This window comes from Harpia harpyja, chromosome 1 (assembly GCF_026419915.1).
Source record: "Harpia harpyja isolate bHarHar1 chromosome 1, bHarHar1 primary haplotype, whole genome shotgun sequence".
Lineage (NCBI taxonomy): Eukaryota > Metazoa > Chordata > Aves > Accipitriformes > Accipitridae > Harpia > Harpia harpyja.
In genome coordinates this window covers 34,965,600-34,993,142 of record NC_068940.1, presented here as the reverse complement: position 1 = coordinate 34,993,142, position 27,543 = coordinate 34,965,600, and the positions used below count along the sequence as shown (strand labels likewise).

Here is a 27,543-nt window from a genome sequence, read left to right as displayed (position 1 = left end):
ACACCAGTGGCATTTTTCTCATGTTCTTTAAAAGCACGGGAGAAAAATAGTGCCTTTTTTTTTTCTTAAGAAGTGTGAATTGTCATTTGGAAATCACCCTACCTTCATATAAGTTTAACTAATATAGAAATATTAAGAGCAATCAAAATATATTATTTTGTTTTGAACATTATGAAATAAAGGTTGTGTTTTTTAAAAGTGAGGCTTCTGTTTAGGCACGCAGTAAGAGTCAGTCTTCACTGCAGAGGTAACGTGTTGCTTTTAACCCAAGTACAATTCAGATGCACCAATCTGACTGATCGTAATTGTGCTTACAGCCCACCTTGGGGGTATAGGCGTTATCCAAGTGTTGCATATACTTGTATGAATAGTCCATCCATTTGCAGTGAGGACGAAGACATTGGAAAGTAGTGTAGAGCATTTTGTCTTACTGTGTCTGTGGGTATGATTCCAGAGGTCCTAATGCCTTGAATTGAAAAATGAAGCTCCAGGGTAGGTGTGTGTCTCATATGACTGTTAATACTGAAGCTAACCTTACCTGCAGTGCTTAAATCCAGACGTTAGAAAGCAAAGGTGTATCTCCAGTACAGAATTAGCTTGTGTTTATCCTGGGATCAGTTCTCCTATATACCCCAACCTCCCCCCAAAATGTCTAACCTAGGCTATAGTAATCTAACAACAGGCTGCCAAGGTTTCATTTCAGCCTGAGTTGGCAGTCCATGGGCCTTGCTCTTAAAAGGCAGGCCAGCCAACCTGCTAATATTTTACTGCCATGCCCTAATTACCCCTCAGTAATACTCTATTTCTTTTTTTACATGCTTCAAAACACCTGTAATGGCACTTTAACCCTGCATTTGTCTGCTCTGTTTTGCTTTGCTGCAGTATTCGAACAGCAATGCCATAAGGAGTATGCCTGTGCGCAAGTTTGCTGAAGGCAGACATCAGCCTTCTAGTACAGTTGTGCTGGCTGATCTACAAAACCTGTAATTTGGGGAAAATGTATCTAAAGAAACTAGTTAAAGTTTACAGGATAGAAAAGAAGAGGAAATGTCAAGCAGACAAGAAATTAATTCGGTCTGGTGAAAGGTTTTGCTGCCAAATATTTTGGTATGATCTATGTTAGCAATAAGTAACTGCATTTGGAAATTATTTTACACACAGAATTGTTGTCGTATTACTATTACAAACAGCAGCTCTGTGCTGGGGTGCACAAATCCCGCACACATTCATGGATCAGGCAAGTAAAAAACATGGTATTTCCCACAGGAAATCTATCCCAGCATGCAGACTAGTAAAGCACTATTGAGGATGCAGCTGCATATGTAGGGCTTTGTACAGACGACCCTCCCTCTTCTCTGGAATAGCTCAAGCTGTAATTTTTTAGTAAAGGCACATCCTTAATGCTTAGGCATCAAGTAATTTCTTCTGAAATGTTAGACTTCTCCGAGTTAGAGCTATCTTGAGCTGTCTTTACCCACCTAAATGTTTACTGGATTTTTCTGATAGTTTGGCTTAACTTCTTTAACAACTCGTTGCTGCTTCTGCCCAGTTATTTTCCATTAGACTTGAAGTCTGTCTTTGCATGCAGAACACAGAGAAAACTTGACAGCTGTGTTTCATTCACTTCCACATCTCAGTGTTTCACCAGGCACAGGTTTAGTGAAATCTTTGTTATGGGATCTGAAAGTTTTATTGCTTCAATTTTTTGCTACCAGGTTGCATTGTAAATGCAAATCTGGCTTGTTCGGAGTGCAGGCAGAAATGGTGCTACATTGTTGTCTGGTTGGCAGTTTTGGGGCATGTGATTGTTTTGGTTTTTCCCCCCTTCTAATTATGTAAAACAAATTGGACCAAGGATAAAGGTTGCAGGTTGTAATACTTTCACAGCTGTATGAAATTTCATCTTAGGAGACAAATTTGTGTGATAAATTTGTAGAAAAGGAAGCAAACTCACATTATTTTAAGCCAACCATGCTGCAGGAGGAGGATGGTGGAATGTTGCCTGCTATTATTTTTGTTGTTGTTATCATCATCATCATTCACCCTTTTTAAATTTTAGGGCTGTCATTTCTGCAAGGAAAAGTTCAATGCTTTTTTTTGACCAGTTTGCTTTTAATCCTGAGGATAGATGAAGATGTTTTATTCAGGCATCAAATTAATTACTTTTATGCAGAAGACAGTTGATCAAAGAGTGGTTATATTTCTTTTAATTTTACTTCTTTACCATCTGAGCAAGCACTGCAGTTACATGCTACCTGTCTGATTTATCAGTGTCTTGTAGAAAATCAGTAACTAGCCTTTTGTCTCACCTGAGGGGTTTTGGCAGTTTCAGCTAGGTAGTAGGCCTGCAAGAAATTGATTTGCCTGCACTTGGTGTTGCAGAACTTGACAATGGTTTGATTCTGGCTTTGCTGATACAGAAATCTTTGCAAGTGCTCTCGGCATCCAAGAATTTTCCTATTTCCACATGGTTATTTCCTGTCTTGTGTAAGGTAGGCTACTTTATGAAGATTTCTTCTGCTTTATCATTTCTAGTAGCCAAGAGAGTTAGTTAAAAAAAAAAAAAAAAAAAGACTTGGTAGGAAAAGGGGATGCACACTGAATGCTTATCTTGCTGGTTATGGTACGGCATTTCTGAATACCTGGTGGAATCCTGCTTCTGTGGAGGTACAGCTTGCAAATGCAGATGAATCTGTAGTAGCCACTTTGTTATCATTCCCTTTCTAGTTAATGTACTGTACTCTCCTATTTATCATCTGTAGCATAGGTATATATTGTATCTCTGTAAGCCTGGGTTTACTGGAATTCAGTAGTTAGCATGGAGTAACTGTGATACAGCAGAGAATTTGGCATCATTTGAATGCCATGTCATGTTGGCACCGTATATAAATGATTTCCTCCTTTTTGTTTTGTGATTAATGATCAGTTTCAGCTGTTGCACTGTGAGTGGTGGAGCATGCTGCATGTCAGAATGCTGAGGCCTCACTGCATCTTCAGCTTTGCGTGCACGATTATCTCTACATGCCATAGATGGAAAATGAACATCTAATTACTTTATAAGATTTGTGAACAGAGATTTAGAGCCTGCTTAGCCTTTGCTTGAAAAGTACTTTCTATGTGATTTCAAGTCTGCTTTTGCTCTTCTTCTCAGGTCCTTTCACAGATGTTGTTACTACAAATCTGAAACTCGGCAATCCTACAGACAGAAATGTGTGCTTCAAAGTTAAGACCACAGCACCACGTAGATACTGTGTAAGGCCTAACAGTGGAATTATCGATGCAGGAACATCAATTAATGTTTCTGGTAAGCCATTCAAGCAGTTTTTTGGTGATTGAAAATAGCTGCTTCTAATCAATTATTTCTTGGAATGCTTTGCAATCTGAAAGTATTTTGTTGAATGTTTGTAAAAGTAAGAGGTGGTGATTTCATGGAGAAGCAGCCATTTCCTATATCCTTACATCCCTTATTCCTGGTCTCTAGCAGTAATAAGTTTTGGTTTACGTCTCGTTTTGGAGGGGGAAAAAGGGAGAAATACATAAATGTTTTAAATATAGTTCATTAACAGCCTTAGCCAGCCTATCCAAACCAGTACTGCTGCAGCCCTGCCCTCCCTGTGGGATTATTTTTGTACGGTTAGTTTTTTGCCAGCTTCACTTCCTGAACCAGCTCACCACAGGGTCAAACAAGTGCTTGGGCGGGCATGTCGAAGGAAGAATAAAACTGAGTGGACTGCAGCCACACCAGTTTAGACTGGTGCTGGCTGTTGTGAAACTGCCTAATACAACCAATAATGAAAACATTTGCTTTCAAACCATGCTTGTTTTGTGTTCCTTGAAGATGCAATGTGCTTTGGTGTTAGAAATGTCAAGTGACTAAATCTTTGCTGTTCCATAGGAAAAGTTAATGATTTTCTCTAATGAGTCAGTAGCTCTTGACTTGCGTAAGTTTGGTAATGGAAAAGCAAAGGAGTGGCTTACTTTGAAAGCATAAAGAGCTGATTATTTCCCATAAACAGAATGTATGTATATTATTAACTTGCTGATGATACATGCTTTAAAGCAGTGTATTTTCTTGATGACTTCTCCAATCCATGTTTTTAATAAAGAATTCTATCAAAGCAGGTAGTAGTGGCATACTGCATGAATAAAGTCTGACTTCTTAGTTAAGAAAATTATTTCTATAAACATGCAGATCTATTTTACTATTTTTAATAAATTTTAATATTGGCATGATAAGAAAAATTACTTCCTGATAGGTTATACGGTTTGCTGTTAGTCTCTTATCAAACTTTTCTAGCCTGGAATAAAATATTTTGGGAGCTAAAACTATTGCTTTTTACTTGAAAAAAATCAAAAAGTAAAAATCAAGACTTACATTTTATTAAGTAAAAAATGGAAAATATTCAAACACCTCACACTTGGAGAGCTTGCTTCAACAAAATAAAAATTGATCCCAGAAATACTTTGCACTGTAACATTAAGAGACTTCAATCCTGTAAGTCTTCTTGTGCATGTCTACATTTGCACACTCGTTGATCTGTTGTCTTTGGGATTTCTCTTGTGTCAAACTGAGCGTGCATATGATTGCAGAATTGTGCCTCGCTTGCAGTTAATCTCTGGGGAATGTCACAGTGTGGAGATAACCAGTGCAATGTGGTAGCTGCAGGTGGGGCAGGCAAAGCACTTCTGCTTCAGGAGAAGGTTAGCATGTATCCAGTGAGTTCTGAAATGACTAATATGTAAATGAAAAAGCTCTCTAGAGAAAAATTGAGATTTTTAAAACTCGAGACAATTCCCAAGTAAAGCTGTCTGTCATCTATACTAGCTGCAGGCAAGCATATTAAATGCATAGAAATCAATGAAGCGATAATGAAAATTAGCATGGTTTCTAGCTACAAATTATCTTCATGCTATAAAGATGTGGATTCTTTTCATCTATCAGATGGACTTTTGAAATTAAAAGCCCACTTCCTTTGCAGGCACTTACCATGCTTTTTAAAACGTTGTCTTGATCTCAACATTGAGTATTTTCTTAAACTTCTGCTTACAATGACCCCTTTGCTCTACCTTGAGCAGAATATAGTATAGGCGAGTGTTGTATGAACCATCTTATGTTATGCTACCAGCATACCGACGTCTTACTTGCTTTTCCAGCCTGACTCTTCCCATAGGCATACGAGATAGAATATGGATCTAGTCCAAGACTTGACTTCAAGTATCCCATTATGTGAGATTGCTGTGCTAACCTTAAGCTATGCTTTGCTCTAGCTTACGTAGCTTTGAAAAATACATCCCTTTTCTGATAACTTTATTTATAGTGATTTATGATTCAGTTAGTTTTGCGAATGGCTATGGTATATTTAATCACAAGCTCACATTTGTGTTCTACATATTTTCGTGCCTATAATAACTTAGTAATAACAAATAACAATCCTAAATTACCAGTCCTTACATTAACATTATATTTTAAAATACAAGCAGTACACATTCATTGTTCTTTAGGTAATATATTGAGGCAAATTTATAGGTCGATGTGTTACAGAATTCTGGGGTTATAAATGTTAATTCTTTACTTCCTAAAACATTCTAAACTGAAGCTGTCTTTATCTTGTACTGTGGTTGAATTTCTCTTTAATAGAGCTGTATATATTGCACTCCAGGTAGCTCCTTTAAACCATGCATGGGACTTAATTTTGGACTTGGAAGATGGCAGTGTCTTTGGTTCTGATTAGCAGAAGGAATCTTTTGGATAGGGGCGATCAAAGAGAGGAGTTTCATTAACTTACAGAACAGAATTGTTTTCAAATTCACAGAAAGGGTGGAGATGTGTGAAGGAGGGGAGTAATGTTGCTTAAGAACAGAGGGCTGATTTTGTAGTTAATGAAGTGAAAAATAAATAGAATTTGTTTCTTTGCTTCTGAATCAGTTATTTTTCAGTCGTGTAATTCAAGTCTTGCACAGGGTATAAAAATAGGACTTGAATAAATAGGACTTGAATTCCTCCAAACCTAGTGAAAATACTACTGGTGAGAAATTATTCGAATATAGTTATTTCAGTAATCACTTCCGGACACTTAAACTAATTGGGCTGTATTTACTATATGCAATCTGTCCTCTTGAGAATTCTGACTGGCTTTAACACAACCTCTTGGTAGCACTGTGTTGGTACTGTACCTTGTCTTTCCAAAAAATCAGTGCCTAAGTATAGTGGCATGAAGCTCTGGAACAATTTTTTAGTTTCTCAGTGTTACTGACTGAAGCTGAGTTTGGGGCAGCCTTTTCTTCTCGCACTGTAGTAACAGGATGCCTTTGTTACATTCCTGTGAAACTGTATCTGTACTATTTTGATGTAAGTGTATGAGAAGATATTCTGCCCTAAGATAGAGGCAGCAGTCAGAACATTATTCCACTTGATTTCATACTAGTATGACGGCTCATTTAAAACCTATAAAATGCTAGAAAAGTAAAGCTTGCTTTATTCTAGTGGAGTCTCAAATACTGGCTTCTTATGCCATATCACAGCTTTTCCTAAATATCAGCATTTAAGTCCCTGTCAGCATACACTGCTTGCTGCAATGTCAGGTTTGTAGCCCATGTTTTCACCTGTTATATAATGGCATGTAATTTTAACAACTGCGTTTATGTAACTGTCGGGAAGTGTATGTGTACGCTGTCATCTGATCTCATTGCATGTGGTCTGAAATACTTTGAAAAAAAGAGTATTTGCACACATTCCATTTTTGTTAAACACGTCTTATTTCAACAAATATATCTGATTTTGTCACTGCCAAGAGGTTGAAATCTAAATAAAAGGCATGAATGGATTACAAAGGAAGAGTGAAAAAAATATAAGCAGGTGCTGATGAGCCTGCAGATAGGTGTATAACAGGGGGAGAGAGGAAGTACAGATGGTACCATCTGTGCACACTGTCCCACTGAAGAGAGCAGTCTGAACGTGCTTCCTAAAAATGGGGAAAAGCTGACGTTATCCTTAGGTTGCTGTTGAATATCCTTGGGGAGGATTTTTAGTCTTTTGTAAACTTGCCTGACTTGGAAAAGGTGGTTTGCATTGCCTTCAGGAGAGTGCTGCTGCAGCTGCTGTTCTCTGCGGTCGCAGCGGGTCTGCCCCTTTGGCTAAGACACCGGTCGTGTCCCATCCACTGCTGCAGCCCCCGACTCTCCAGAGGCAACATTGCTGCTGTGCACTGTTCGCCCAGGCCTCCCAGGACTATGTAGCAACTGCCAAGTTTTGGGTTGGTTTTGTCTGTTTGTTTTAGAAGAATCTATCTTGGTCTTCACAGATTCAACATTTCTTAGTACTACCGAAATATTTACAGAAAGAACTATGTAAACATGGAACAAATGTGAAGCAGTGCAGTGGATTCTGCCTGTTTCTGTAGATGTGAGTGTCCTTTGCTCACCTCTAGCAGAGCTGATCAAATTGCACAATGATCTTGAGGCTCGCCCCTGTAGCTGGTTGGGGTATTTTATGTAAAGGTGACATAAGTGTGGCAGATTTGATCTATCCAGACCATAAAGAATTTCATGCAGTGCCATTTGGGAAAATTATCAATAAAGCTAGAAAAGAAAAATAGATTCACAGACTATTGAATGGTCTACTTAAGAGTAAACAGTGATGTGGTGGATGGAAATGTAATAGCAGCAAGTTACTAGTGACGTTTCTTGAGAATGATTCTTGATACTATTCTTGTTTAACGCTTTTATAAGCAATTCTGGCACAAAGAGTACACTAAAAACCCTGATGATGATGTAAAGTTGGGAGGCTGAAGATACGCAGCAGAACTGGCTGTCCTTGGAGGCTACAGTAAGAGAAACAGGATGAGTTTCATCAGAAAAACTGCAAAATCATGTACTTGGAGAATAAAATACTCCTGCTATAACTGCAGACTTGTTAAGGGGGCTGGCTAGGGTGACCAAGATGCTGACATAACGTGGCTGTGAATAAGGCAAATGTAGTATGTGCAAACAGGCTGGATAATGGAAGAGGTAAGAGGGTCTATGCTATTGTCCAGGGCATGAGTAAAATATCCTGGATGTATAATTAGAGTAGCTCATATAGAGGAGTTCAAGCCAGAACAGGTGCAGAGAATGAATGGGGAGCCTGGACCAGAGAGTCTGGCTTATTTAGTTTACCAGAAGGCCAAGAGTTACTGTGATTGATGTCTTGGAGTGCACCAGAAGTAGCTGACTCTTCCCCTTCTTTGATATTTAAGCATAAGGGCACTATTGGTCCAGGACCAAGTAAACAGGCCATTAATAAATTTAGATGGAAACTAGAGGAAGGTTGCTGACTATCTGAGCAGGGAGACTTCTGTTCCTTCTGCTCTTGGAAGGGAGTGCTAGATCCTAGCAGGCATTACGGGTGGAGTTTTACCTCCTTCCATGTTCCTTGCTCAAATTTCCTCTGTTCCTTGAGAGTGCAGGTTTACTGTAGGAAACCCAGAAGAGTTTAATGCTTCTGACATTGTTATTCACTTTGCCAGTAAACTGTTCTAGAAAAAAGAAGGAGCATATTAGGTGGTCACCGCCTCTCCTTCGGTATCTACAGAGGGCCTTGCGTAAAATATGGGGGGTATCACAGGAATGTGTGAGAAAGCTGGTATCCATTTCTTTGCAGAGACTTCAGAACAGGATGTACGTAAGGTTGGCCCTTCATGTTTTAATTTTGAGAGACAAGTGGGCTGCTAACAAATACAACTTGTGTTACTCCTCATTCCATTGATCTCTCAATGTCTTTGCAGTTTTTGCTTGTGGTGGAATACTTCTGGTGCTTTAGCTGTAAGGTGATCAGTTTAGAAGGCGGTTGAAATACATAACTCTGCCTAATAGATGCTGGTGCTAGTAAACTTCAAGATCATGATAATCGTTTTGTTTCTTAGAACTCTGGGTTCTGATGAAAGCTGGTCAGCCACTTTTGACCAGATGAGGTGACTGATTTGGTAAGGCACTTTGTAGGAACATAGACTTTTCACGTAGTTCTTGCATAAGGTATGGAATTTCCAGTCAAAACAGAGGAGCCACATTCACAGTAGCAAATTCTCTAGCAATTAGGGCAATTACATAGAACTGATCTTTCACAGAAACCCCCAATAGTATGTGAATAAATGTTGAAATGGTTTGGTTTCCTCTTGAACAAAGTACATATTTTTGAGCTTCCCATCTGGCTTACAAGACATTTGCTGAATAATTTGTGTCAATGTGGCTTTCATGTATTGATCTAAAAATACAAGTGCTAACAACGTTTGTACTGTCAAGCCCTCTCTAGCTGCTTGCTCTTATGATTCAGTGAATGGAATTCAGAGCAGCAATCATTTGGCATTTGGGAACAGCTTCAGCACTATCACTTGGGAAATAATGATTTTCAAATGAGCTTATAGCTGCACTCAGCAAAGCAAATTGAAAAAACTGCAGATCTGGAGAAGTTCCATAAACAGTGGATAGTTTTGACTACCCAGTTGGATCTTACACATTATGTAGATTTGAAATAAGTTAGGTGTCTACTACAGGAGAGAAAAAATTACGCCACTGCTTTTCAGTGATGTATCATGCAATGTTGAAATATATGTGCTTTCACAGTGCGGTCACTTCTGTTTGGAAAAATAGTTTTAAAAGTAGCCTGTTAATTGCAAACATTTATTTTGGACTAGTATTTGATTACCACAAGGTGAGTTAAAATGTGTAATAATTTTTAAAGCACCTCATCTGAGAGAATTTGCTGTCTTCCTTCTCTTCTGGCTTTAAAAGGCATGTGGTTGTTGATAGCCACAGATTGTGTGCATAATAGAGATGGCACAGCCATAACATACTCTGCTCGATGAAGGAGGCAAATTGGTTTGACTTGTCTTCAATTGCAATAAATAGGATCTTTGGATATTGCTTTTATATCACAAACCCCTGCAATTAGTGCATATGAATTTGGGCACATAATGTTAATAGCACTAGTACTTGAAAGTAATCCTAATTCTTGAACTGCTTCTCTTCTTAGTGATTGAATTGAGGGACTGAAGTAGCCTCATGGGTCGTAAAATGTGAATTTTTAAACCTTACACCATTTTTTATGTTAGTTGTAATTGCAGTATATGCAAGCTTCATTTTAAATTTGAGGGGGTGGTAGCTTTTTGCAATATCTAATAGCATGTTTGTGTAAACTGCTTTGCTTATTTTCACATCTGTTTGTCTCATGTTGAAGCTAAACCAGTGTTTGTTAATGTCACAGTAGCTGAATATCCAGGTGTCATTTGCAAAACATAGGGGTTCTGAGTGAGCACTGTGATTAAAGGATATTCCATGTAAACAAAATGCATAACTCTGCCTCTTCAAGTTACTTCAACAAGTTAGTTCTTTACCCAAAAAGAAAAGACACGGAAATTCCTACTATTAAATAAAAAATGTAAAAAAAAATAGCGCACACACACCCAGCCTGCCATTCCTTGCTCTCTGTCCTCTGAACACAATCATTTTCTGCAGAGTAAATTCTGGAATGTTGGTGATTTTTGAATGGGGAGAAATACATTTCTTGTATACCTTTCAGAGTTGAAGTTTATATAGCATTTAACCATAAACTTCCAGCTATAAATTCCTAACAAACTTTCAGCAACTTATTTTTGGAAAAGAAGTACTTGTACTTGATAAAACAAATACCATGAGACTCTTAGAATTTGTAGAGGAAATTTCCATCCTGAGACTTGAACCTCAAGGTTTAAAAAGTTTGACTTTGCCTCTGTAGCTTTTCTCAGGAACCATCAGGAATACTGTGTGTACAACTAATCAAAATGCCAGCTTGTTACTTCTGCCCCAAGGATGGAGGAAGAAAAAAGATGCTTTCTTTGAGAATTTTTCCCTCTGTCCCAGAAGATATGTAGATTATCCTGTTTACTATAAATTACTATTATTATCTTGCCATAGTTGTGTGCAGAATATTGTACAGTGATCAGCATTTCTAAAATTCTCAGACAAAAATCTTGACAGACTGAAGAAGTCTGTTTCTATTACCTTCTTTTAAAATTTTGTTTTAAAGTGAGGTTACTGATCTCAGCTGCCTCTTTGGTCATAACAGACATACAACTTAAAACCATTTTAATGTTTGTATTTCTCAAATCTGGTAACTCTGTCATCAGTGCATGACTATGCATCAGAGCAATGTTAACATAATGTGTTTTGGGGTTTTTCTTGCAGTGATGCTACAGCCTTTTGACTATGACCCTAATGAGAAAAGTAAACACAAGTTTATGGTTCAGTCTATGTTTGCTCCAGCTGATACTTCAGACATGGAAGCAGTAGTAAGTATTGAAATTAATTAAAATGGACTTCTTTCTGATTGTATGATTTTATAAGACCTTTGACTGTGTTCCTTAAGGGCTGTTCTTGAACCACACTGGAGTGATCCTTGAAAGTTTTGCCAGATTTCCATCACTGTGCACGGGAAGGTGTTTTCCGTTTATTTCGAGCCCCAGGAACCTCACACTGAAAGATACTGTTGGTGTCTGTGGTTGCTTCTTGAGGATGCTGCTGTCAGTAATGGGATACCAAGCCATTAAACAAATGTTAAGTAGTTGTAATTTTTTTCAATATATCAGTTTTTAGAAAGGCCAACTTGAACTATATATTCTAAGAGTTTATAGAATATATTCTAAATCTGTGGCCTCTTTTATATTTTATGCCTCTACTCTCAGTCTCGAGTCTTCCCTTGAGCATCTCCTTTTCCCAGCAAGAACCAGGTGGATGATTTACAAGTATTGTATTTTAATTTACCCCTACCTATGTCTGTTGTGGCTTAGGTAAATGAAAGGCCCTCATAGGTTCTGTCCTGTGGATTACAAATGAGAGTAACAGAAGCATGTAGGTGCTGAAGCAAAGAAGGACAAAAGATGTAGAAATAAGATGTCAGGCTGCATTAAGACAACTTGGAAAGGAACAAACCGGTATGTCAACTGGTGGCTTTCCTGTAACAGCAAGATTTGCTACTGCAAGAAGGCACAAGGAAGTTTTCTCTAGTCTAGCTTTTGTTCTCTTGAGAGAATGCTCGGTAGCTATTGAGGACACAATGAAAAAGAAAAAGAGGCCATTAATCTAAAGTGTGGGGCTTGTGTGTGTTTGTAGGTATGTGTATTACTTAAAAACAACAAAAGCCAACCCCCCAAAACCTCAGAGTGCATATCATGGCTTTTTTATAGTAGTCTTCACAATATGCATCTTCTTCTGAATAACTTTTTAAAGCTGCGGCATTCCGCAGGGTTAAGAATTTCCCTTCTGAAAGAGATTTGTGGAACTATTATTTGTTTAATGGCCTCAAAATAAGATCCAGTGGGAGAAACAGCAATAGTAATAAAATGTCTACATCACTAGAAAGATAAGCCAGTCTGCCTTTCTTTCTAACTCTTTAATTTTTATGAGTTACTTTATACCATTAAAAATGTTATTCTGCTACCAAAGAATGTTTTTTAGGACCTAGATGGCCCTTTCAGTTTTCCAGAGCTCTCCAGACCAATATGATTTCTTTTCCTATAACACTTGATCAGTTCTCAGTTTTGTTACCACTCTGCAAATCTCTTCCTATTCTGGATAAACAGGTGAGACAAATTACTGGAGTACTATAAAGCTTTCAACACTTCACAGGCAGCCAACGAGCTCAAAATAGAATTCTGACTTCAGCCACAGAAGAGCTGAAGTACGATTCAGCTATTTAGGATGACTCAAATACTTCTTCAGGTTGCACAGGGGTTAGCCATAATTTGACGCCTACTTGAGATATGCTGAGCAATACCATGCTATCAGAAGTATGGTCAATGTGAAGAGAAGCATGTGAGAACTCCAGGACATAAATGTGGACATTTCTTGCTGTATATCACTACTATGAATCAATCTTTTCAGTTCAGGGTTACAGCTGATACCGAGCAAATATTTATAACTGTTAATCCCTGTTAAAAATATTGGAAGGAAACTTTTTTATGGTAGACTCCCTAGTTGAAGGGGAGAGAAGGATGAAAGGGGAGCTATCCCTTTCTGTATGTAGCACATCTGTTACTGTTTAGACGTTGATGCTGAAAAATAAGGAGGTGGAAAACAAGGAAGGGGAAGAACAGTCCTGTAGTTCATACCAGTCAGGAAGAAAATCTCATGTGAAATTTGAAAACATTGAATAGGAATGCCACTGAACAAAGACTTCAGAACTAACATTACTGATTTGGGTTTTTGTTATCTTTCCCTTCCTTTGAATGCACCCCTCCCTTTTTTTTTTTTCTTTTTTTAATTAGAACCATAGCTCCCCCTATCTATGCTAATTACTGTTACAGATTTCCCAGTTCTCTCCTAAATTACCTGTGTAAGTTTTATACTATTTAGAATGATTTCCTTCATAGTATCTGGTCTTCCTTTACAGTACCACTCAGTTACATATTTGGTTTCATTTTTATCATGTGTGTGGTTAATGGTAACATGGTAAACACCTGTGGGGTTTTTCTGAGTAAGGTGATGTGATATGTTTATGTAATACACTGCCTTTTCCATCTGCCTTAATATACTAGTATGTTTAATATTAAGTTAATATTAAATTATTCCAGTGGAAAGAAGCAAAACCGGAAGAACTCATGGATTCGAAACTTAGGTGTGTGTTTGAGCTACCAGCCGAAAATGATAAACCTGTGAGTATTTTCAGATGCATGTTGAGTGTTTTAACACAATAAATCATGTAAAATGGCATGTTTATACAAACAGCTATATAAGCAAAAGACAGAACCCTCTGTTTCACTGCCTGGATGGCATCACCCTTTGAAAACACAATATAAACTATTTAAAATCTTGGTGATGCTTAATGTACCTGGCAGCTAATTTGAACAATGTAAGTGCAACGCAAGCACAAAGAAATCTTTGAGTTGATCTGTTTTCACTTAGTGAAAGATCACAGGATAAAGAATATTTCAAAAAAATTTGAAAGATACTGATTCATGGTCATAAAGGTCAGAGTTTATACTGAAGCAGTTATAACCATCAGCAATATAAATTTGCCTGTCCAACACTCTCCTTTGCTTCCTCAGTACCACGCTGATATTAGCAAGTAAATTGGTAGAAAGCTAGTAGGGAGAACACAAATGCAGTTAGGGGTTATATTGCAATTAGCAGCTATAATATTGTAGGATCCTTTTTTGTTAGGGTAATGAACGCATTAATTTCTAATGGAATTATGTAGTGTCAAATGTAGAACTGATAATGGATTGAATAAACTGAAAAAATGTTTCCTAGTATGCAGGTGCTGAAGGCACAGTTGCTTTACCTTGCACTGGACAGCTTGTAATTAGGATTATGTATTGTTATAATGTAACTATTGTAGTCTCGCTATCTCTGCTCCACCTGCTCCAGACAGCAAACATTTGCTCTGAAAGTAGGTGCTTTTGTTTTAGGCCAGGGTACTTTCTGTGCAGAGGTGTGATGAGAGGAAGGAAAAAATCTGAATTAAATGAAACTTAACAGCTTTTCTGTTTAGTCGTAATTTTTTCTATAATCCGTAAAATTCATGAGGGCAAAACAAAGCACCAGTAGTAACAAGATCCTATTACTTTATTCATGTTAAGACTTTGGTGGCAGTTTGGGTGGCGATAGAGTGGTTTGTTTTTCATGAGAGCCAGGCCCTTTGCATTCTAAAGTGTAGAACATGGAGAGAATCCAAAGGCAGGAAAGGGAGGAGGGTTTGGAGGTCTGCAGCTTGTTTCCTAACTTGGGTTGCAAGTTCTTCCATCACCACAGAAGCGCAGGAAGATGGAGAGGTGATAGCCAGTTGTGGGGAGTGAAGAGAAAGGGAACAGCAGCAGAGCAGGTGGGTAGTTCCTAGCAATACCCTGGTTCCTGGAGTAGCTGTTTGTGTTGTGCTTGGGGAGGGAAAGGTGAGGAGAGCATGAATACTCCATAAGTGGACTGTGAACAAAGAAGTTCCCATTCATATTGTGGGACATGGTCTAAGGATATTTCCTTTTCTATATATGCAGGGACTGAAGAGTTGAGGTCATGCTGTCTGCACTTACTGCTGCTAATCTGGTGTTTTCTGTGAAACAGAAAGGGGAAGTAAAGGTTACAGAAAGAAAAATGTTGTTTATTTCTTTTGATACAGGCACGTTTCAGGTGTGCACAGACAATTTTACCTGATTCTCCTCCTAAATATCAGGTGTGTGGTGTGGTGTTAATAACTAACCAAAAATCACTCTATCCTTTTTTAACAGCATGACATAGAAATAAATAAAATTGTATCCACAACTGCAACAAAGACAGATTCCTCTGTAATGTCTAAATCAGTAAGTTCTTCTTTGGATGACACTGAAGTTAAGAAAGTAATGGAAGACTATAAGAGGCTTCAAGTAGAAGTTCAGAGGTTACGGGAGGAGAATAAACAGTTTAAGGTAAAGATACTTTTTTTTTTTTTTTCAGATTTACCCCTTTCCTGAAAAAGGAGCTTCCAACTTAAAGGTTTGGTTACCTGACCTTGGCACAATATTTTAATATTGTCTATAAATTAAAAGATAATTTAGGTTTCTCTCTATAAACTGAGAAAAAGTGTTGAAAAAATACTTCCTTTGAAAGGAGCTTACAAGTCATGCAGTCAGAGAAACTGATTGGATAGCAATCCAAAGTAATGAATTCTCTTTTCTTTTCCCACCTAATTTTCTCAATCTGAATTAAGCTGGATTTGGCCCTGTTCTCTCAAACTGATGGGAGCTTGAGGGCAGTGTTGTGCAAATACCAAGTGTTTTAGTAATTGCACCTATAATATGCAGTTGAAATGACCAAAGTAAGACAGATTAATAGGAAATATGCTTCCTGTCATATCCAGCACATCGCTGTGAAATCAAGTAATTGAGAAGCCTTTATCACCATGCTGAAAAACTCTTTTTACAGTAGTTTCATTTGTTGTAAATGCTTAGTTTCATAGATAACAGCACCAATGAAAATTTGGAATTTTTGACTATTGGACCCCAGTGAAAGGAACTGTGTCCTGTCAGCTCTGATGCTGCTTGGCTGGCTGATGCATGAAGAAATTCTTTAAACATTCGTAAACCAGTTTTGTTTTGCACATAGAAATAATGTATGTATATAGCTGAGACACGACCTTAACTTCTCCTTGTGTCTTGTTTTGCCAGCGTCTCACAATAGTATATGATTTTACTTTATTTTTTTGCAAATAGGTCTTGAATAAACACTGTACAGGAGATATGTAGAATTGAGCTGATGTCTTACAGTAATGTCTTAAAACGGTGAGCTGTTGCTCCCTTTGTGGAGTGTTAGAAACACATAAAACATCGCAAAACAATGTTAAATTACTGCCAGCCACCAGGTGCTGTCAGTGTCAGGCTAGAGTCACTGTCAAAAGGAAGTTAAAATATTTACAATGAAAAGTAAAATGCCTATATAGGTAAGCAACATTTTATTGTTTACAAAAGCCAGTTATCCCCATCTAGACTTAGAGCAGTAGTGAGGTATCAGGTAGTCTGTGACATTTAATAAATAAATTTTTTTTGTTTAAAAAAAGTTTTCCTCCAGAATGTTAGGTGCCTCTTTAAATTCAAAAGTGAGAAACACTGACATACAGTGAGCCTTTTGAATTTCACTTATCTTACAATTTTTAAGGCTGCAGTAACTTTCATTACAATTTTATTTCTTGAGTATTTTTTTATGTATAGACTGGAGGCTTTTGCTTCAGTATCTTACACTTTTGTACTGTAATACTGTATCACATAAAAAGTCTAACACTATTGCTTCAGCTGTATACAAGTTAGGTCACAAAAGGCTCATTTTACCATCTCCTAAAGTGCTCTGTGTGTGTGTGTGTGGAATGGACTGTGCTAACACACAGCTGTGCTGCACAACAGTTTAGATCAAGATGTGGGGAACATCATCTCCACTTGAAATGATATCATCTGGTGTTATGATCTTGTTTTACCTGTTGTCTCATACATCTTTAAATCAAGAGAGCTGTCAAACTCATACCAAGAAAATATCCTAATTATTGCCATTAGTTTCATGTCAAAATGTCAGCATTAATATGATGGGGGAAATAGATTTCCCTTCAAATGCTGGTGAAATTCGCTTGTGACATCTAACTAGGGGACTGATGAGTATTATTGCCTTAAAGTTGCATATTTTTCACAGCCTACCTTAGTTACATTGAAAAGCATTTTCCCCAACAGCACCATATTTGCTTACATAGCAAGAAAAACATCTTCATGCCATTACCTCCATCATTTTTTTTGAAGTTCTGGAGCTGTGTCCAGCCTTTGGATGAGTGTTCTTGCAGGCTTCCTCATTGCTTCCCCTATTACCTTAGTCAGCAGGAGAAAAATTCCAAGAGCATGTGATTTTTGCTCTGCTAGTCAAATAGATACAGAATTCCTCTCCTACCTCAGTACCCTTTCCTTCTCAGGATTATCTAGGAAATAGAGCTCTAAATTAGCTTTCGCCTATTTTATTATGCCCACCTAAAATAAATATGAGGGAGAATATTTAAAGCTTTTTTCCAGTAGAAATAATCAATATATCTTCCTTTAGGAAGAAGATGGACTGCGGATGAGAAAGGCACCCCAGACAAACAACCCAATATCTGCTTCTGCAGCTGCTGTTAAGGATGAAGGGCTCAGCTCCAGACTACTTGCTTTGGTGGTTTTGTTCTTTGTCTTTGGTGTAATTATAGGAAAAATAGCCTTGTAGAGGCAGCATGCTGGAAATTGTAAATTGGTTTGATGGTTCTGCCATATCATTGGATTAAATTTATTCATAACAATGTTTAAAAAAAAAAAAATTAATGTATGACATCTCACAGGTCTTGCCTTTAAATTACCCCTGCACAAATACTATGTAACATAATCTAGAAAGTTTAAAATGTACAATGAATGAATGAAAGAAAATATGCTTCAGTGATGAAGGTGGGGAGAAAATCATGATTTAACACTACAATGGAATATTGTATATGTCATTTTAAACATTCTTAGACCCTGGTATATGTTGCTGGATTACCTCTTTTTAAAAAAAAAAAGGAAAAAAAAAAAAAGGAAAAATAGAACAAACTATTCCTCCACTGCTGGAGCTGGCCCTATTGGATGTTTGGAGCTGGGTTAGGCAGGAGGTGTTGATAACTTCTGTAAAATACGTTAATTCACCATTCTGCTCATAAATTTAACAGTTTCTGTCAGTGTCTTCAACTCTGTGCAAGTTACCAATTTCTTGGCACTTAAATGAATAGTGAGAAGCTGAAAAGAATTGTATGTGGCAATGCTGAATGTGCTAGGCATCATTAAGAGGCATATATTGACTGGTATGACACTCATTTGGAATAAAGGTCAATGCCTTGTTCTCATAAAGGGACCAAGCTACATTGCTGTTGGTTCATTTAGTTGAATTAAAATGTTATTCAGAGATGTTTAATGCATATTTAACTTATTTAATGTATTTCATCTCATGTTTCCTTATTGTCACAAAATTGACTAATACTATATGGTATGAAAAGGCACCTGTTTAAAGCCAGTGACTAGAACTAAAAATTTGCTGCTGTAGTGATGCAAGATTCTTCTGCCTCCTGGTATTTTGGGCACTACACAATTGTTGGGAGTTTTGATCATCTGAGCATTGGAGAAACAGTGGTCAGGAAACTGTTTTTGTATGTAAATAAGTCTATCTAGGGGAAAAAATATTAGTAGTAAACTAGTCCTATGCCGTAAAAGACCAATCCTGTTTGACTATGTAGCATCTTAAAAAAAAAAGGAAAAAAAAAAAAAGAAAAGAAAAATTAAATAAAGCCCCCAAATTAATGTTTCCTTTGTTACTTTTGTCATGTTCTCACACTTTCGGGGGGGGGGGGAGGAACAGTATTCTCTGTCTACCTTGTTTATGGCATAAGGAAACTTGCAGCCTTGTTTAAGGATGAATTTTTTTTTTTCCAGCCTAATTTTAAAATAAATCCAAACAGCCCCATCATCAGCCTGATATACATAAGTGTTCAAAGTAACGATGCTGACTGCTGAGGTACAAGGTAACTTCGCATTTTTCAGTTTAGTTGGGTTCAGTAGTTAAGATGCTTAATAGCATGTTGAAAGTAAGGTTATGTCGTTTCTAAGCATACTTTTAGTACAAAATACATAAACTCAATGTGTTTTAACATGTTGAACTTCAGTAGATGAAAAAGCTTTTGAGCAGGTAAATTCTTGTATATTCTTAGATGGTAGATCCAAAAACCATTGGTGACAAAAGTTTTTGTAACAACTTTCAGAATTAAGATACATCTTTTAAAAGTGACTTCTTTCATTCCTTTATTATTCCTCTGATTTCTTGAGAAAGCTGTTTGGGCTGCAGCCTGTCTACTATGCTTGTTGACCTTTATATTTGTTCCACTTGTGACTCAAGGGTTTCCTGCTTTGCAAGTGCAAATAAGTGAAATTTTATGTGAGGTTTAACAAGAAAATAGAAGGAAAAATCTTAACTGGTGTGTTCAGCTTATGAACGCCACTCTGGAAGTACCTCTAGAAGATTCAACAGAAATGAGAGGTGTATCTTTAGCATTCTAAAATGCTAGTGCCTTGTCTGCTCAGGATGGAAGTGACAAAGCTATTGAAGTATGCCTGTAAAGGGCAGAGAAGATGGGACATGAGCTGGAAAGAACGAAGCAGTGAGTTCACTGTGACAAATTGGACAGAACTGATCAAGAAAAAGATACTTTTCAGGCAGTAGAAGCTAATGAAAACTTTTACATGAAATATTTTAAAAGAACCTTTTCAGAAAGACAAGGTTGTAAGTGATGTTGCAAAATTAGTTTTCATGGCTTTGAAGGGAGACTGAGCTATGCAGTATTTTTTTAAGAGGCTGTAAATACCTTGATCTTTTGAGATCTCTTTTTTGAGAGCCCTTTGTTCTGCTGAAAAACAGCCTCAGAAAAGTTTGTTAAAAAGAAAAAAAAAATCGCTGTCCTTGCAGGGTAAAGGGGGGGAGGATCAAAGCTTTAAACTGGTCTCTTGTCAGTATATGTTCCAGGCAAATTTTACACACACTGTTAGCTACTGCAGTTGACTGTTGGCACAGGCAGCTCCCCAGATGAAGGGGAAAGCCAGCAGAATGTCTGTCCTCTTTCCAGTGCTCAGTAGTCACTTCTTAGTGATCTGTGACAACTTGGAACTTTAATTTGTGAGTAGAGTTGTTCCTGTTGCTTGCACTTCAGGATTATAAAGAGGTCCCAGAAAACACTCTCATGCTTTGCTAGATGCCTTACAAATGCGTGATCAAAGAGACCAACAGAGGACCTTAGTTAAGGATCTGTTGGTAACAACTGTAGCCTGCAGTTGGGGCTGACCCACACCATCAGTCCTAAACAAGACTGTTAATTTAACTGCTTATATTTTGGAACTTAACAAAATTCTGAGGTCCTTCCTAACCATTTCTGAAAACAGCCTGAACAGACAGTAGCACTGAATTGTCTGGGTAATGCTTTGTTTTTGCTGAGCTTAAAATAAAATGACTGATCAGTGGAATCCTTATTATCTGTCTGTTTGACCAGACCCTTCTTTCATGCGCAGTAGAAAGAAATCTAAGGATGCTTTTTCTTCCAAGGTTCCTAAAAGGCCAGTCTGTAGATACATTGCAAAAATATATTGGATGGATGTTCTTAAGCCACCTGGATCTTTTGTAAGTTGTTCCTTACATGATGACACCAGACCAAGTGTCTTCATGAAGTATTCATAGAAGGTGAATTATTCTGGAGGGCATTGTATATCTTAGGTAGTTATGCATGAAACATAGAGTTTCTAAATAAGATTATTGTCTGGTGTCCTCAAACAACACCAGATACTAGAAAATTGTAATTGATACATGATAGTAGAAATCAAGTTATTACTTAATCTAATTATTGTCCTTACTGTTATTTTAAGATGCCCACTTGCATATATATTTATTGTTAATTTTTGTAAGAGCCAGTAGAGGCTGCTTAGGTAGTCTTCATTTTGTGGAGCTTTACAGTCCTGTCTGCACTCTTTGGGCAAATTTGGTATAAATAGATATCTAAAATGTCTTGAAGCCTAGTACTGGGAAATGAATGGAAATTGGTTTCTACTATTTTCATGTAGTTATCCACATCTTAAAGCAAATATTCCATGCATGAATGATCATAACTATTGCTCTGCATTGGCAGTTGTCAGCTGTGAATGCACAACTGAAACAATTGCATATGCAAGCTAGGCACACAGTTTCAAGTTACTGTTGAATAGCCTTGGGGATTGAAGAGCAAGATACTATGTGTGTCATGTTGAGAGGGATTGATGTACCATGACGTAATTTTCTAAAAATACAAGATTGTAATAGCTTGATGGTGGTATTCCATGTTACTTTTTTGTCCTGAAATGCTGTTAGTGGGCTGAAGTTGGAACCTCACTTTGCAAATCGCTAAGTTTCTTCTCACCAATAAACTATAAAGGGTTTCTATTCACTGCACATGTAAACTTGCAATTCTTGTTATAATCTTGATTTAGCAGTCAGCATATTTACATAGTGGTGTGCACACAAAAAGGGATTGTTAATGTCTTAAGATACTTGATGTTGCAGTTGCCTAATGAAAGAAAACTATGTCATCCCTTTTCTTTAGAAAATATGTACAACGCTTTGATCTCTTAATTGGAACACTTCCTTAATTCTCGGGCACAATAGTGACTTAACTGTACTATTCTAAGTTTTTGGAACTATACATCTCTTGCTCTACATGATGTCCTGAAATGCCATATCCTGAGTTCTGTTTTCTATATAAAGTAACTGAGAAAAAAACACAACCAAAAATCCCTCTGTTTGAAATTAAAGAACATGTAAAACAAGCACTCTGAACTTTGTTTGTTGTGGCTGTTACAGCTGCAATAGTACTTCACAGCAGCACTAGAGCAGCTTGGGGTTGGAGAGCTGCTTTTTCATTGTTTGAAAATGGGTTAGCATCCATTACTCAAATCCTCAAGTGAGCAAGTTGAGAAGGGACAGGTGGTGAGTGAATTTCAGTGTACATATTTGAGGGGGGGGGGGGGGGGAGGTGTCAGAAACACTAATATAAAAAGAAGAAAGTAACCTGTACAGGAATGAGAGTAGTTCAATACAGTATGTGGAAGTTACTATTCTTTGTCATCAGATACATGTCTACAAATCTAATTTACTAATTAGAAAATACTTGTATAAACCAATGTTTAGGCATTTTAGAAAGAAAAGCAATTACTGAGCAAGGCTGCTTGCTCATATAGTGAAACCTAGCAGTTCTCTAGCTATACTTCATTAAAAGATGATAATGGGATACAATGCTAGTGTAAATCATCAGTTACAGTTAGATAAATAGTGGGATTTATTGTTCAAGCAGGGCAATGCTGATCTTAATTGGACATAGTCAAAGGATTTCTTTATATTATGCTGACAGCTTCACGTATACTGAATCACTTTGTCTAATGGGCGTCAGTGCAAAAGTGACGTTACTCATTGTGCTGTTACTAACTTTTATTTTGATTAGCTTCAGAGGACAAAATAATTGTGTGTTTCTACTACTCAGATCTGCTTAACTATAAAATTTGTTTGTTTTATTAATGGGTTGATTTTTTTTTACAGGATAAATGTAGATTATTTTTTAAAATAACACAAGTAAGAGCCAGCCAGAAATCTCTTGCATGTTAATATTCTAATAAGCATGCACTTGCACACTTCCAAAATTACTATATACCTGTCATTTACTCTACTGTTTCCTGTGGCTTCATTTCCTTTTACAGAACTGTTTTCACATTTTTACTTCAAAAAGTAAAACTTTTCAAAACTTTACTAAACATCCATGTAGATCTTTTTGCCTCTCAGTTCAGGCCTAAGTTTGTCTTGAAGCTTCTGCATGAGTGAAAACTACAAAAAGGAACACTGAGTCTATGAGCACAGAAACAAGGCTGCTTTTCCTTCAAGCAAACTTGAACTTTGGATCTTTCCTCCTATGATCTGTCATTAGAAAATGGCCTTTTCCAGATGGCAAAACAAAAGAAGTTAAGAAAACAAATGAATTAAGAAGAACTAATTGAAGCTGCATATTATAAGTTGACATTATACATCTGGCATTTCTGTTTATGTTTCTGCATCAGTACATTTCATTCTTATTTAATAAGTTCCTAATTTTGTGATTTTTTTTTTTCCCCAAGATTTTGAAGTGCCTGTAAAGAACAGAAGAACAGCCTGTAGTAAAGTATTGTTCCCAGTTTAGCTGTACTTCATTTTTTTTAATAAAATCTTTTTCTTCCGTGGATAAACTCACAAGATTAGAAAAGCCTCTTGAAATCCCTCATGTTTGAGTTGGCAAAATTCCCACACACAATTATCCACACACAACTACTTTTAAAAGACTTTATTAAGGCTGTACAAAGTCAAGCACTCAGAATTTAGGAAATGGCAAAACCAAGTTTGTGCGCTGTTAGTTTGGCCACTTTCTGTGAGTATGTTGCAGTATCTGATCAAGCCTTCAGTACTGGGTCAAAAAGTGAGCTGGCTGCCCAGAAGTTGTCTAAAACTGCTAAACTTTGTGTGCCTGACCTTACATAATCTTAAGTTCTCTTAAGATACATATAATTATGTTTTTAAAAGTTGAACTTAAAAAATGGCATCATGTATTAGATGTAACCCATGTGTGTGTCAGGATTGAATCCTTTATGTTCTGCGTAGGGATACTCGTTCTGGACCTAAGCATCTGATGTAGTGGTGAGTAACTCTTGAGCTGAAGCAGCAATTTTTGTTTTCACGTTTCACTAGGAGGCCACACGGAAGTGTGATTGGAGCCAGGAATATTTGCTTCAGTTCTGAGCCCAAAAGAATGTTTCTGTGAAGGCTGCAGACTCTCCTGCCCAATTTCTTTTCTCATCTCTTCTGCCTGAGCTGTCAAATCTCACTCCGTTCCCTCCCTCAGCCCTTTGATTGAATCCAAGTCATCCTTGTTCCCTCGCTGCTCCTTGGCAAAGAAACTGATGTCCAGCCAAGCATCTTTAAGTGGCTTTTCTTCTCTGCTGCCTATTTATTTTTCATCTCAGTCTCTTTCTTCCCATTGCCCTTCCAGTCTTGCTCTTCCCTGACTGCCTGTCTCTGACTTCTGGCCCACGGGAATGCTCTGTGGCTGCACCCAGAGCCTGGCAGAAGCACTCCCTTCACATAGATGTCTTAACTCTGGTCCCAGATGCCTTTTCCCATCCGAGGTAACAACTCACCTTTCTGCTTCCTGTTTGATCAAATGTGTTCCTTCTTCCTCTTCACTCTGTGTAGTTTGGAGCAATGAGTCTTGTCAACCATCTGTCTCCAGCTTTTTTCTGCTGTTTCAATGCAGCATATTTATTTTTAGTAAATAATAGGCTTTTATGTTCAGTGTGGATTGTTTATCAAATGAAGCACTAGCTCAATGCTGTTAATATATCCCAAAGTGTTTTAAAACTTGTTGTGTTTTGTTTCAGTTTAAGAATTGTTTGGGAATCTAGAATGCAAAATACATTCTGAGGTATTGTAAACAGGGGGGCATGAAGATGGCTAATTGGAAAAATAAGTTACTGTTAATTAAGCTGTGAACAGGAGATCAAACCCATGACTATGTCAGCCAAACTCAGCTCGTGCTTTAAATTTTTGTCCCTGCTAGAGAAACAGAAAATTGCAAAGGCAACTTGTCTGAGTAGCTTATGATACTAAAGAAGGTACGAAAGACTTTCATGCTTCGACTCGGTATAGGAAGCTAGTAAATGTATTCAGAGTGTTTGAAAATTATTTTATTTTTCTTTGCTTTTTTTGAGTGGTTAAAAAATGATTAAACTTTTGCAAAGTATTCTGTAAGAAGTGAATGGGAAAGTTTTCCAAGACACATGTGCCCATTACCATTGACTTTCAGCTGGTACTAACCTGCCAGTGCATGTTAGCTTGGTTTTCTTCACAGGTACAATAAAAAGGTATATATTTATTTTACAGTTGAAAGGAATCCAGTAGTCAGGACTGATGTTCATTGTCTAGGTCCTAGACCTGTTTTTTTTTAATGCAGTGTTAGACATGAAACATGAATTTACTTGGTTTTGTCTTGTTCATGTCAGATAAAGATAAATGAATTGCAGAACTAGGAAGTTGGAATCCTGATTACTTTCAAGCTTGGCATGCAGCCATGTGAAATGCTAATAAATGTAATTGGTGCTTCAAAAGGGCACAGCTGAGCAAATTTCTTATCAAATCTGGTAGTGAAGAAGAAATTAGATGGAAAACTGAATTAGAATTGGCAGTTTTCTAAGTGAAAGGTGTTAAATGGCCAAAACCCCAATAATTTTGCAATCGAGAAGGGGGACAACTTTGCCTAACTGCCCATCCTGTTTCAGTAACGAAATGAAGGTGGAAATTAGATGTAAAGTAATATAAAACAAATAAGAAAAAGGGAAGCAGACAGCAATCAACTCAAAATGAGAGTTACGAAGTGTAGAAAATTAATAAGGCAAGCAATAGCCAGAGGAAAAAAAAAAAGTATGGGTTGGAGTGCTTGGAGAGGCTGATAAAAGAGCAGAAGTTCAGAGGAAATCTTTGTGGTAGGGTAAGGACTATTACTAGATGCAGGTGGTAAAGCTGCTAGTGATGGTGTAAGAATTGGAAAGGTGATGTCACTCATTAGCAATGCTTAATATTAAAAACCAATATTTTTAAATCCAGTAGGTCTAGAAACCTTGTATCTGTATTTCTAAGGGAGATGCCTGGGGCAGTCTCTGACCTGCTGATAAGGATGGCAAACAGGACAGGACAGGACGGCCCAGGTGAAGTGTGTAGCTAGCTTGACACTCCCAGGGAAGGGATGAAAAAGGAGATGAAGGAGCGTAATGTAAGTCATTTCATTCTGTCTTTTGTTTTTCAGTTTTCTTTGGGATTAGACTGATGTGAGTGTATCTGGGCCCCTGCAAAGCTTGGTGTGTTCTGACAATCACACGTTTCAGAAGTGGTCGTTCAAAGAGAACCGTAGCAAAATGGGGATACTCATAGAAGGGTTCTGCTGGGACCCCATATGATTCAGTGGTTCCAGATCACTGGTGAAAATAGATACAAAATCACTACTGATAAAATGTTAACATGACAAAAATATCCATACCCAGGACCAGAGTGAGTAAGAGCTCCACATGTGTTCCCAGTGCAGTCCCAGGGTAAAAGACTAATGAATAAGAGTGTGTTCTTGGTTTTAATTACCGTTAGCAGTAAGTGATTATACTTCTGTGTGTCTCAGCTGTGAGAGTTGGGAATTTTGGATGCAACTTGGATATTTACATTTTAAAAGAGAAGCTGAGTAATTACAATGGATGCAAAAAAAAGATTCAAAAATTACTGGTGGAGTGTGAAAATGCCTTAGAGAGGGCGAGAGACAAAACTCAGTTGGATGAGTTTATCTACCAAAATTGAGAATGTCTTGATGACAGTGCATAGGTACCTTCACGGGGAGAAAATACTGATCACTGCAGCTCTTTGATCTTAAAAAGAGCAACACAAGAACCACTGCCTGGCAATCAAAGCCAGGCAAATTCAAATTGGAAAAAGGCACAAATTCTTAAGAGAGAATAACTGTAATTTAGGAATGTTTCTCCAAAAACTGTGAACAGAACAATAAAAGTTATGATATTTATGCTAATAGCTTTTTCATGGCTTTTTTTTGTCTTTCAGAAGTATACTTAAAGGGGGGAAACAGGATAAAGAGGCTCCTGATGAAGCTTTCATAGGGAGGTTCAGTCAGCATAGCCCATCCGTCCTGCAGAGTTGTGGAGCTGTGTCTAAGCATCCAGTGCTGCTGGAGCCGAATGGTGGTTGACCTGCTAAGGGGAGGTGGTGGGAGCTTTCTCAAGTGCTCGTTGCATACATGGCATAAGTATGTGATGTTGTCTTGTAACTTTTTACATCATGTTAATCCCATCACCACCTTGAAAGGATCTGTGGTCTTGGAGGAGTTTTTACACCATGCAATGTCTGAACACTTGCCAAGTTTAATACATTTCCATACTATGTAAATGAAAAAGAAGTATCTGCACACAAATCTCATTCTTGGGTGTAAATGAAGAGCAGGAATTGCCTTCCCCCTCCTCCACCCACCCTCCAAAGACAGCAGAAGGCTGTTCCCTAATCTTGCCATGGACTTCTTTGGGTCCTGCAGAAACATGTAGCTTTGCTGATTAAGAGTCACAGGAACTTTTCCTCTAGGCTGCAGTGAGTGACCGCTCTAGCATGGTGATGGGAAACTGGTCTGCTGAAGAAAAAGTTCTGCCACTTGTATGGTTTCCGTGAGATGCAGCTGTGCTACCCCAGACTTGCCCTGATTCATAGCATCTCAACAGGGACATCCCAAAGGAGATGCCCCATTCTGCAAGATGCACTTGCAGTTCTTCAAACATTTGCCCATGGATCTCCACACAGTAGCAGGCAACAAAACACAACAACCTTTAGAAACAGGGATGTATTTTGCCTGGTGAACTAACCCTGGAGAAGTCTCCTTCTCCACTGATTGTAGAGGGAACCAAAGGTGAG

At 37.7% G+C, this 27,543-nt stretch overlaps 1 protein-coding gene across 7 annotated transcripts in view; it reads left to right on the top strand.

Moving 5' to 3' along the window:
* VAPB (VAMP associated protein B and C) overlaps positions 1-26,656 on the top strand; it is a 40,182-nt gene extending 13,526 nt beyond the window's left edge. Inside the window, exons 2-9 of one of the 7 annotated variants that reach the window (XM_052786667.1) lie at positions 3,152-3,304; positions 11,197-11,300; positions 13,581-13,661; positions 15,231-15,407; positions 17,551-19,027; positions 24,086-24,221; positions 25,696-25,796; positions 25,895-26,656. In XM_052786667.1, the coding sequence (XP_052642627.1) occupies positions 3,152-3,304; positions 11,197-11,300; positions 13,581-13,661; positions 15,231-15,407; positions 17,551-17,709 (674 nt within the window). In that variant the 3' untranslated portion in view covers positions 17,710-19,027; positions 24,086-24,221; positions 25,696-25,796; positions 25,895-26,656. Of the gene's footprint in view, positions 1-3,151; positions 3,305-11,196; positions 11,301-13,580; positions 13,662-15,121; positions 15,176-15,230; positions 15,408-15,435; positions 15,475-17,550; positions 19,028-24,085 lie in introns of all 7 variants that reach the window. The other 6 variants (XM_052786676.1, XM_052786658.1, XM_052786649.1 and 3 more) reach the window with 6 other exon arrangements.
* Positions 26,657-27,543: the final 887 nt, after the last annotated feature.